General features: G+C 26.9%; 2 protein-coding genes across 3 annotated transcripts; one reads left to right on the forward strand and one right to left on the reverse strand.

Annotated features, from left to right (window-relative positions):
* Positions 1 to 3,730: 3,730 nt before the first annotated feature.
* Positions 3,731 to 6,079, forward strand: LOC114127130 (pre-mRNA-splicing factor SPF27). Of its 2 annotated transcripts, XM_050210836.1 has the most exons (6): positions 3,731 to 3,885; positions 3,939 to 4,060; positions 4,127 to 4,219; positions 4,399 to 4,571; positions 5,537 to 5,647; positions 5,712 to 6,079. In XM_050210836.1, the coding sequence occupies exons 2-6, from the start codon at positions 3,986 to 3,988 to the stop codon at positions 5,902 to 5,904; spliced, it is 645 nt and encodes a 214-aa protein (XP_050066793.1). In that variant the 5' UTR covers positions 3,731 to 3,885; positions 3,939 to 3,985; the 3' UTR covers positions 5,905 to 6,079. The 2 variants fall into 2 exon arrangements, with proteins under 2 accessions (XP_050066793.1, XP_050066792.1); XM_050210835.1 differs by having other exon boundaries at positions 3,835 to 4,060.
* Positions 5,986 to 11,223, reverse strand: LOC114127129 (colorectal mutant cancer protein). Its single transcript, XM_050210834.1, has 13 exons — positions 10,890 to 11,223; positions 10,239 to 10,450; positions 10,034 to 10,182; positions 9,806 to 9,919; positions 9,593 to 9,731; positions 9,471 to 9,535; positions 8,538 to 8,693; positions 8,238 to 8,378; positions 7,981 to 8,168; positions 7,760 to 7,897; positions 7,216 to 7,692; positions 7,053 to 7,155; positions 5,986 to 6,981 (listed from the first exon to the last, which is right to left on the reverse strand). The coding sequence occupies exons 1-13, from the start codon at positions 11,003 to 11,005 to the stop codon at positions 6,895 to 6,897; spliced, it is 2,085 nt and encodes a 694-aa protein (XP_050066791.1). The 5' UTR covers positions 11,006 to 11,223; the 3' UTR covers positions 5,986 to 6,894.
* Between the last annotated feature and the right edge of the window lie 924 nt (positions 11,224 to 12,147).

Here is a 12,147-nt window from a genome sequence, read left to right on the forward strand (position 1 = left end):
TTGCTTAATCCTATGATAAATGATTTGAGTTTACCAAGAATCCATGAGTATATTATTGTATTATTATTTAATATTTACTAACTTTGCAACCCCTACTAAATTGTCAAAATAAAACCATCGGGTTGCTATTACCAAAGTTTGTTGTGTTTTGAACAATTAAATTTAAACGCAGAGATGGGTATTACCCCTAAGGATACTCAAACTTGTGATATAAAAGACACAAATGAAAAAAAATAAGAATTGACAAATTTACACTTATTGTAAAAGAAGTGAGAGACTATTTCGTCAATTACTTCAATAAAAAACTGATTCATGAATTAAGTTGGCAAAACAAATTAATAGGTAATTAGCATATGGGAATGCTTAAGCAGTTATATCTAAAATATCATATTTTTATTCATGTTATGACAATTAGTTTATTCTTTTTTAATCATTATTAATAAAATACTTTATTATTTTAGTGAAACAACTAAATTATCGATTTGTTTGTTTTTTTTAACATTATTATTTATAGATGTAATTAAAAATATTATGTATGTCTATTAAATTTGTTAAATCTTTTTTATTTTCATGTAATGAATTAATTTTTTTAATTTATACTATTATATTTGAATAGGTATATAAATGTACTTTATAAAAGTAAATAATGCTTACTTTTATTTGGCCGATTGTAAATTCAGCCCGAAAACTTTTTCTTAAAATAAAAATATATTACTGAATAAATATGTCACACACGTGGCTTTTTACATAAAAAAATAGATTTCAATGACATTATTACACTACAGTTTTATTTACATTTAAGATTCTGAATGGAGTGATGAATCTATTGATTTTTCTGCCATGTGTGTTTTCCTTGGCGCATTATATAGATCAACAGTTAGAAGTTTCCAACAGTTTTTAAGAAAATCGGAAAAACAAGAATTTTTACGCAAAACCAGTTTTCGACAAAATCGATTTTTTTATAGTTGTAACTCAAAAGCAAATCACTATAACCGAATACTTGAAATTTTCACCAAATGTTTATGTTAGCGTTATCTTTACACGGTTAAATTTTCAAAATATTTAATTTTTTTTTGGAGCTATTTATAAACGACTTCTGATATTTTCGAAGTATTTTTCTAAAATTTTATTTTTTTAGTTCTTATTGTAGTTAAAAAAAAAAAAAATCAAAAATCGTTAGTCATATTAAATTTTTTTACAAACTTTTAAAGTTCAAATTTTTACTAAATAATAAGTCAAAATCACGAAAATTTTGCAAGTACCTAATTGTGTAGTTGAAAATTCATAACATTTTTAGTACTTATATCTTTGGATAAAAAATTCAACACAGTTGTCCATAAGTTGTCCTTTAAATAACTATAAAGAGAATTCGAAGCGTCATTATAAGGAAAAATATTATGAGCGTCTGAATTTTAAATTTTTACTAAATGGTGTAACGATAACGATTAACGATTTATTCTCAAAAACTATTTTAAATAAATGTTATTATTACAAAAGTGTAATATAAGTCGTAGATACTTGAAACTTAAACACCAGTAATTAAGTAACTTAGATTGGAATTTTCTTTACATAATTTAATTTTCAAAATAGGTATTTTGCTTATTTTAAAGCAATGGGCTATACATAGGCATTTGAAGTATTCGTTTTTATTCAAGTTTTTTTTATAAATATCGATAAAAATTTTTTGGCCAAGTTAAAATACATGAAAATTTTATACATAGTTCTTCACGAGTTAGTGATTCAAAAATCTTATAAGAATACATAGGCACAATTTTTTTTTTTAGCTTTTGAAGTTCAAATATTGACAAAATTCGTCAAATTCAAAAATACCTATTTGCAAATTATTTTGTAAAATTATTTAAATTATTTTTTCGATTTTAGTGACCTACTCTATGTCCGAGGTCGAAATACACTCTAAAGTCTATACCCAGTACCCACTGCGAACAGCCAAGGGTGATTACCCACTTGAGTACTTGACCACCCTTTTTTAGGGTTCCGTACTTCAAAAGAAAAAAACGGAACCCTTATAACATCACTTTGTTGTCCGTCCGTCCGTCCGTCTGTCAAGAGCGTTTTTCTCAGGAACGCGTGGAGGTATCAAACTGAAATTTGTATATGATACTCAGGTCTACTGTCCCTGGAAGCTGTAGAAAAATCAACCTTCTAAGCCAACGCAATCAAAAGATACAGCCATTTAGGCCGCAAATTTCCGCAAATTTTCGAAACTCGCACGGGAATCAAAACCTACAGGGTACTTCCCGTGAACTTAGAATCTTGAAATTTCGTACGAAGTCACGTCATATAGTACAGATATAGGAAAAATTACGAAAACCGTAAATTTTTAGTTTCATCATATAAAAAAAAAATATTTTTGACAATTTTGAAAATTTCAAGTTACTACTCCTTATCTCATGAACGCGTTGAGGTATTAAATTAAAATTCATATTAAATACTTAAGTCTATAATACCTTTAAACTGTAACAAAATCAAACTTTTATGTCAACGCAATCGAAAGAAATAATAACAATTTAAGCCGCATATCGTCCGTCCGTCTGTCAAATTTTCGAAACTCGCACGGGAATCAAAACCTACAGGGTACTTCCTGTGAACTTAGAATCTTGAAGTTTCGTACGAAGTCACGTCTTATAGTACAGATATAGGAAAAATTACGAAAACCGTAAATTTTTAGTTTCATCATATAAAAAAAAAATATTTTTGAAAAATATTTTTGACAATTTTGAAAATTTCAAGTTACTACTCCTTATCTCATGAACGCGATGAGGTATTAAATTAAAATTCATACTAAATACTTAAGTCTATAATACCTTTAAACTGTAACAAAATCAAACTTTTATGTCAACGCAATCGAAAGAAATAATAACAATTTAAGCCGCATATTTTCAAACTCGCGACTACTTGCGAGGGAATTAAAATCTTCTCTGTAAACGATATTTGATGTTTATTGAAAAAATACAGCCGTGAAATTTCATTTTGCAATAAAAATAAAAAAAACTTTTACTTATATACCTACAGGTTTGTACGGAACCCTCGGTGCGCGAGTCCAACTCGCACTTGCCCGGTTTTTTTAATATTAAATATACCATGGTAATTGGTTAGTATTTTGAAAATATTAAGGATTAAAGTAAATAGTTTTGTATCACATAAAAATACTAAATTTGTTTAAATATCCAATTTCAAATGTAGAAAAAAAATGTTCATTCTAACAGGTGCTTTTATGTTTTTGAGAGTTTTAAGAAGAAATTAAAACCGGCAAAACCTAATAGGTAACCTACCTATTGGCTTTTATGTATTTACTTATAGAAGGATAAGAAACATTCTATTAAAATTTTAAGGTATACCTTTAAATTTAACAATGTATTCATTTTAAGAACATTATAATCATGACTAAGTATATAACTATATGTCTAAATATAAGTATATTTAGCCATGATAGTAATATTATTTTTATTTGTAATTTATCATAAAATCAATACCAATATATCCACAATTTATCGCTTCATAATAATTAGGTAATAATGGTAGGTATTGTGTAATGTGTAAACATAGAATCACGGCGGTTCTTCATCATCGCAGAAAAGTAGATTATCACGAATCACGATAATATTATTATTTATTATAAAATACTTAAAACGTTATGAATATTGACTAATGACTAATGACATTGTTTTATTCTGTGGTAATGACATGAGTTACAAGCAGCAGAAAACAGAATGATGGCGTGCCGTGTGCGGTGGTAGCCGGCAGGACGCAGGTGTAGCTTATCAATAGTGTGTTTTATTTACAAGTAATTGCTATCAGTTTGAATTTTTAAATATAACATTAATAGGTACATTACCGATTACTGAAATTTCATAGTAATAACCGGTAATTTAAAGTTTCTAAATTTTAACTTCAGTTCTTAATTCTTGAATTTCCAGGTTATTGTTTTTTGCATAAAAATTAAAGTAATACAGACATTTCAATAATGGCTGGCGAAGTTATTGTTGATGCTCTTCCTTATATTGATCAAGGGTACGACGAACCAGGTATCCGCGAAGCTGTAAGTACCTAATTTTAATATTATGTTTGTAACAAACACTAATTATCCAATTTAATTGACTAACAGGCGATCAGTATGGTTGAAGATGAAAAACGTCGTTATAGGCCGTCGAAAAACTATCTTGAACATTTACCACCACTCAATATATCAGCGTTTGAAGTAATTATTTTGTATTTTAAGATTGATTATCTGTTATTTTACAGCGAGTTTTACAATTAGTAAACTTAATTTAAAACACTAGAATCAGTGCAAAAAATCTTGAGGAATGCTTAATTTGATTACTTAAAATATAATGTTTACGAAATAACGAAATGTTTTATTATATCATTATTCCATAGACAGAAATGATGCGCACAGAGTTTGATAGACTTCAGCAGCGTTTACCAATGGAAACAATGAGTATGAAACGCTATGAGCTACCTCCACCGCCAGCTGGAAAACTCACAGATATGTCTGCTTGGAATGAATGTTTAGAAAATTCAATGGCTCAACTTGAACATCAAGCTACCAGGTATGTTTATTATTATTTTTTAGTAGGCAATAGGGTAGCTAGAAATTTTTTCCTGAGTAGATCCGTTATTTTGATATAGGACTAAGGATTACCAATGAATATTTTTATTAAATAAAAAAGTAACAGAATATGGTGTATTATACATTTATTATAAAAACATTATATGCATTTAGTTTAAATTTTAAAACTAATAATACCTTTTGTAATGGTCACATTGACGATACAAAATAAAACATTTTTTTCTGGAGAAAATGGATAGACTTGAGACTATCAAGCCTACCCGCTGGCTATGCCTCTGTTTTATAGGTTATGGACTTATAAAGCGATTTCATGTAACAATGTCACAATGATATTTAACAATTTATGATACCTATTATATTTTAATTTTCATTGCATATATTTTAATTTTTTTTTATTTCTAAATGGCTACATAATTTTGGAATTTATTTTGATTTATTTACATCCCCATTTACTTGTATACACTAATAAAGCCAGTCTTACGGTATGAAATTCTACTTTGTATTGCCCATGAATATTATACTACCTGTATTGGTTAGGATTGTAAAGAGTATAATTTTCATTTTATTCCTTTCTTTATTATCCTGCAATTTTTATCTGACTTCATAATGCTAGATTAACATTCACGTGTGAAAAAATATCACCAAGTCTCTTATTAACTTTATAGTTCTAATACCTCTTCTTGTATCCACATATTTTATGAGATTATTGAATTGAAATCAAATGAAAATCTTAAATTTGTCAAAATTTTTTATAATTTTGTTCAAATTCTATTGTTATATATCAGCTTGACATCCATGAACTTTATTATAGATATTCTTATTATACTAGTCATTATGTTTTCTTAGTATACACTGAACACTATTATATGTAAATGAGATCTATGTCTATGAACCTTTAATAGTCAATTGTGGACGGATTATATTAAAAATACTTTTGTTTTGCAGAATTACAAACTTAGAATTGATGATGGATTATGGCACAGAAGCCTGGAAATCTTATTTGGAAGTTCTAGTGAAATGTGTTGCTGCTGCACAGACACAAGTGACTAAATTGAAGTAAACATACATTTAAAAACTGTAGTTATATGCTTTTTGCCTTATTAATGAGTTATGTTTTTAGAAAACAAATTCAAGAAGTAAATTTCCAACGAAAGAATGTGCAGATGCAAGTAGGCGAAAAATTACGAGATTTAGAAGCCAATTGGGTAGGATTGGTGAGCAAGAATTATGAAATAGAATTAGCATGTGCTCATTTGGAAAAACAAATTAGAGCATATGAATTAGCCAAAACAGAAAAGATGGACACAGATTAAAAATTGTATCTTAACTTTTTTTCATAATAATGTATAAAGTATTTAAAAACATTTAAGGTATAAGAATAAGTAAAAACTACATTCTCTTGTATTATTTTTTTCACAATTTTATATTTCATGTAAAAAAAGTATAAAAAATGTGTATTATAAAATAAAGCATTTTGCCTACATCAAACTTATAAACTATATTTAAAAAACACATAAAAAACTTGAGTATCAAATATGTATGATAGTCATACTATCATGATAAATTGCACTAGTATGTATGGAAGCCAGTCGAAAAGCAGACATTAAACATGCCGATTGTGAAAACATCGAAAAGAATGAAATATCGACAAACCAGATAAAAATATATTGATAAATTAAAATGTATTCAGATAAATGGTTTGTTGTAAAAATATTTATAAAAACAAATTTTTTTTTAAAACCGATTTTAAATAATCAAAATTATTTAATTAAAAACATATTTTTTATTATCAGAAACTAAAATTCCAAAATTGTAATTTTTATTAGGTATAAGTGTATAACAATACTTTTAATTTTTTATTATTAAAAAAAAAAATGGTCGATATTTTAATATGTCAATATTTCATACTTTTCGATATTTCAATTGTCGACGTTTGGTACCACACTCGGTAAGTATTATATATTTATATAATTTAATTTGTTAATAGTAAGTTGTAAAAATATAATAAGTATATTAATATTAAGTATTATTATTATGTAACAGCTACATAAATATTATAATATAATAATATAGCTTAATAAATATCTAGGGTTATTCATAATATTGTAGTCATACCATTAGATCATAAAATTTGAGTATTTTACGGCTTAATATTATTTACTATGTTGTACTTAAGTCGTATATTTTCAAGGAACTGAAGTAAAGCCTAGCAATGCTCATTAATTTTAAGCTAAGGATACAATAAATAAAATAAAAATATCGCACAAATATTATGATTTATGACTAATTAACTTTGTTTAAGTTTATAAAGTAGTTTCGTTTCTTTTAGTGATCTCATTATTCATAATGGTTGATTCCAATACTGCAATCCTTTCTTTTAAAATGTTCACCTAAACATCAATATAATAATTGTAGTATTAAGTAAGTACATAGATTTATGAACATGATAAGAATATGTTACCTGAAGAGTGTGTGTGCTGACCATAATTTCAATTTCAGACTCCAATTTCTTTAAACGTGATTGAGATTTACGTTTAGCCCTTTCCAAATTACGTTCCAGTGTTCTGTGGTTAAAAACAAATAAATAATTATTGTTAATAATAATAAAAACTAGAAATTCTCACGTGTTCTCATTGCGGAGTTTTTCAATCAATGTAATATTTTGCTTATGTCTAGTGTCAGAATTTCTTGTTGCGAGTTGATATGCTGTTGTAACATCTTTTAGCTGTTTCTGTAGCTTAACATTTACACTAACATTACTATCAAAGTCTTCAGATGACAATTGCTGCTCTAATGCTTGAATTGTATCTGAATCTATTCTAGATCGTTCTTCGCACTCTGCTAAACGTTTTTCCAACTCACAGTTATGTTTTTGCAATGTTACATAACGTTCTTGAAGTTCACTCTTTTCTTCTCGTATTCCCATCAGTTCTTGAACAAGAACTGCCATTTCTAAATCAATGCGAGTTACTTGATTACGACTTCTTGGTTTGATTGTCTCTTCTTCACAATGATATGATTCTAAAGCAACTACTGTTGATCCAATTTTTTTCTTTTCTTCATCTAAACTGTGCAACAACTTTATAATTTCATCTTTCATCCTGTTCAATTAAAATAAATTAACAATTTTATAAAATAAATACAAATTTAAAAATAGTAATCAATTACGTTTTCTCTTCTTCGTTTGCTGAACCGTCGTAAATGGACAATAAAGATGAATAACAGTTCATTATTTCTTCACCAGTTTCTACCTCTAATTTTAGTGCAATCATGTTTGATTCATATTTTCCCAACAATAAATATAACCTTAAATGTAGAAAAATATATATATTAATTCTATGAAAATACTTGTGTCATAAAAAATTACAATTTAAAGTAAAAAATCATACTTATCAGTTTGAGCAGCCGATTGTTCAAACATAAGCTCAAGAACTGCCATTTGTGCACGTACATGATCTAATCGTGTTTGCAATTGTTCTACTTGGCACTTTAAAACTTCCTTGTCTCCAGATTCTAATAAATTGCAATCAGAAATTGCAGCTGATGCAAGACGTTCAGCTATAGCCTTTTGACATATCTAAAATTTCAAAAAAATTTTGATTAAATAATTAAAATAAATGATCCAAAGATATAACAATAGTCATACACTAGTGCCTTCAAGGTTGACTTCTGCACTGTCTTCAATAAGTTTTTGTAGTTTAACTTTTTCAGCTAATTTAGATGTTTCCATTAATAAACGAGATGGCGACATTGGACCGGATGAAAAACTACTTTCTGTATCCTGTAGCTATAATTGTAATTATTTTATCTTTACTTATCTTAGCTATTAGTAAATAAATCAACCAGTGTGATTATGTCTAGATTATATTTAATACATTTGTGTGTATCAATGTTCTAAAGAATTTTAATTAAAGAAGTTAAAAATTTTATAAATACCAAATTTTACCTTTAATAATAATTCTTCTTTTTCATCTGTCACTTCTTTCAAATTGTTTCTTGTTTTCTTTAATTCATCTTCTTTTAAAGCCAATTTAGTATGTACATCATTATATATTGTATCAGTTTTGGTTTCATGGTCATCAAAACAAGCTCCACAGTCACCCTTAAAAAGAAAAATTTAGTATAAAAAATAAATTAAAAATTATGTTTTTTTTCAAGACAAATATTTTTAAATTGTAATATTTTACATATTTCTAAAAATTCATACATTATTAAAGGAATTATACAAATAAAAATTAATGTTTTAAGTAGGTAGTTCAATAAAATAAATTTATTCATTCTAATAATGTTAAAGCAACCAATCAATTTTGGTTCTGATAAACATAAAATTGTTAATAGTTATAAAATGAATACAAACTATTATAAGAATGTAGCTTTCTTATAAGTGTTTTAAGACATAATTAATTTAATAATGTTGATAATGTATTAAGACTAAGTCAATTCCTAAAACTAAAAATACATCTCAAAGATCTCTCTAATATTTTTGTCAAATACAGTCAACTTGTCATAGGACAAATTTAAAATGACCGAGAAAATTTAAGTTATACTGAGAGTTTGTTACATCAATATTTAATTTATATCACAATATTTTAAAAATAATGACATTTTTGTTATGCTGAGCTTTGTAATATTGCGAGTTACAAAAATACAAAAATACATTTTGAATCATAAAATAAAATATTCATAAGTGGTTTCAAATTTTCAAATTTTATATCATAATAACTAAGACTTTATTTAATGAATGAAATAACTTTATGTTGATGATTCATAGTACATATAATAATAATATTTATTTGATTATGACTAATTCTAAAACCAATTGTAATAATACTTTTTTCTTTTAATATTACTAATTTTATAACCTATCTTTTGTACATACCTCTTTAGATAAAACAATAGATTCTTGAATAAATGAGGATGTTTCAATACTTTGTGCATCAATTTCTAAAAAAATAAAAATAATATAATTCATATAAATTAAAATAATAAACACTTTATTACCTGATTGGCTTTCTTCTATTTCTTCAGTAATAACCTGAGATCTTTGAACTTGTAACTTACGGGCTAATTCGGCAATGACTGAATGCAATTCAGTTATTCTTTCTTCATATTTTTGTTTTATATCGATTTCTGTTGTAACCTGTACAACAATTGAATTATTATTGAATATAAATAATGTTTAATAATAAAATATTTTTAAAATTTAAGTCCTACTTTGATTTGATTTATAGATGTTTCAAGAATATCATTTTTTTCATTGGCCAATTGCAATTGTTTAGTTAAATCTGATATTTCAGTTTTCAATGACTTCAATGCAGCTAAATGCAACTAAAATGAATGGATAGATTTAGTTTAATAAATTATTTTTAATATACTTATGACTGTATAAGATCAGTACAATTTTAAAATATACTAAATTCAATTATAATTTTTGTTTCTTACTTTGTTAGCAAGATGTAGTAAATTTCCAGAGTTAGCTGATCCTCCCGTTTGTAACAAATTTTGCATACGAACAGAATTTGGTTCAGGACTTAGGTCTCTAGCACCACTATCAAATTCCCAGCTTTCATGTTTACCACCAGATAATGCTCCTAACATAATTTAATTAAAAATAAAATAACCCAAATCAAATGTTAATGAATCTTACCCAAGCTATTATCACTACTGGTAGGCAAGTATTCAGGCAATGGGTCATAGATGTGAACACGAAGTGCATTGATTTCTGTTCGTAATTCCAAACGACGTCTAACAAACTCATCAAATGATATACGACCAGATTTATCAGCACCCAATTCTTTCATCAAGTCATCAACACTATCTTCTAAATTTAACTGACGACAAATAGTCAACAGATCTCGGCTAAAAATATAAATCATAATTTAAATAACAGATATATCTATTTTTTTTTAAAGGAGGGGGAAAGGAGATAAATTAAAATTTATGTTCAAGCGAATAGCCATTTAGAGGTTACAAGAAAAAGTGTTAACAAGAACTTTTAATGTTAAAACTTTAATGATTAGGTAACAGATACTGATTAAATACATATTTTACATATTCTGCAATATTAACAAAGTAAAATTATCATGAATTAATGTCACATTAACACGTCTTAAGATCAATAAAAATTAATATATATATATAACCAGTATGATTAACAGTTTGATTACATTGGAAGATTATTATTTCTGTGACCCTCCCTTACCATACTACTGTCTATCATAGTAAAATCGACCATTGAAATGGAAAAAAAATAGGTACAGTAAAAATCACGACCATAATATTATTATATTGTTTTCACCTATCGATGTAACCATCGCCATCGCCATCACAGGCTTGGAATAGTTTCCTAGCCCGTTCTTCTTCACATATAGAACTCGTTTCCACGCTTTCGGACACTGATTGTTGCTCGTCCATAACGATTCATTTTGTGGTCAACATTTTCAAATCCAACACCAACGCGAGACTCCAAGTCTTCTTGTAAAAACAATCTATTCGAAAGAACATTACATTCAGTTTTTAATTAAATTTTCAGCATGGAATCGTTGAGGTCTTGTAATATCAGTCATAATTTATAAATTATAATTTACATGAGTAAGTAATAAGAGTATCTGAGTATAACAACAAATATAGACATTACGGATTAGGGAACATAACTGATAACAAGTGAAACGTGATAAGAAAGCGTCAAATATAAACATCATTATCGATATTTACAGAAAAATTTAAAAAAATTCGAAATTTCTCAAACCTATAAATAGTTAACCCGCCATGAGTCGCATCACGGTCTTTTAGACCGTGAGTTTATTATTTTACTTATAACTCATTGTGAGTAATTTACTTTATTTCATGCATTTGGTTACCTTCAATGTACACGTTGACCTATTTTTTAAAACTATTTAGAACAGTCTATTATTGTTCATCGAATTTATAGCTATTTGTAAAGTCCGTAATCTGTCAAAAAGGCCGTGTGCGACTAAACTCGGTATCAGTTTTGTTACGCATTATTTTCGTCGGCATACAATTTTAAATGGAAAAACCAACAAAAACAATATATCTAGTCACTTACCTCTTATATCTTCGAACCTAGCAATATTTTGGTTTATTTTCGCCGACAGTCGACTTGGTGGGAGAAATAGACCTCAAAACCGCGCGGCCATTTATTTTCATTTTAATCTTAAGTATAATAGTTCATTAATACCAATTTTTATTGTAAAATATAATAAATAAATAAAATATAATTTTTGTAAATTATTAATAAATGCATTTGTACGTAAAATGTTAAAAAAAATATAAGATCTAAGTGAACGGTCAAAAAGACCTTGTGCGACCACATGTGTTACATACAATGGTGCGACTCATGGCGGGTTAAAAAAAGTTTAAAATTTTATAAATACGAAGTTTCCACGACTAATGTTTTTGAATTAAAACAAAATACTAACATCCATAACATCGTAATTCGTTGTTAAAATCAAGGTGTATTGATACACCTTTGATAAAATACCTACTAATTTCGTCTAGGTATATCTTAATAATTATAAAATCTATAAATAATAATT

The sequence above is a fragment of the Aphis gossypii genome, chromosome 1 (assembly GCF_020184175.1).
Source record: "Aphis gossypii isolate Hap1 chromosome 1, ASM2018417v2, whole genome shotgun sequence".
Taxonomy (NCBI): domain Eukaryota; kingdom Metazoa; phylum Arthropoda; class Insecta; order Hemiptera; family Aphididae; genus Aphis; species Aphis gossypii.

Excerpts from the sequence above, each read along its gene's own strand:
- LOC114127130 (XM_050210836.1), top strand. The coding sequence starts at position 3,986 with ATGGCTGGCGAAGTTATTGTTGATGCTCTTCCTTATATTGATCAAGGG. Across the intron at positions 4,061-4,126 it reads AACCAGGTATCCGCGAAGCT|GCGATCAGTATGGTTGAAGA; the intron begins GTAAGTACCTAA and ends ATTGACTAACAG. Across the intron at positions 5,648-5,711 it reads ACACAAGTGACTAAATTGAA|AAAACAAATTCAAGAAGTAA; the intron begins GTAAACATACAT and ends TTATGTTTTTAG.
- LOC114127129 (XM_050210834.1), bottom strand. The coding sequence starts at position 11,005 with ATGGACGAGCAACAATCAGTGTCCGAAAGCGTGGAAACGAGTTCTATA. Across the intron at positions 9,536-9,592 it reads AATAGAAGAAAGCCAATCAG|AAATTGATGCACAAAGTATT; the intron begins GTAATAAAGTGT and ends TTATTTTTTTAG. Across the intron at positions 7,693-7,759 it reads GCAAACGAAGAAGAGAAAAC|GATGAAAGATGAAATTATAA; the intron begins GTAATTGATTAC and ends TTAATTGAACAG.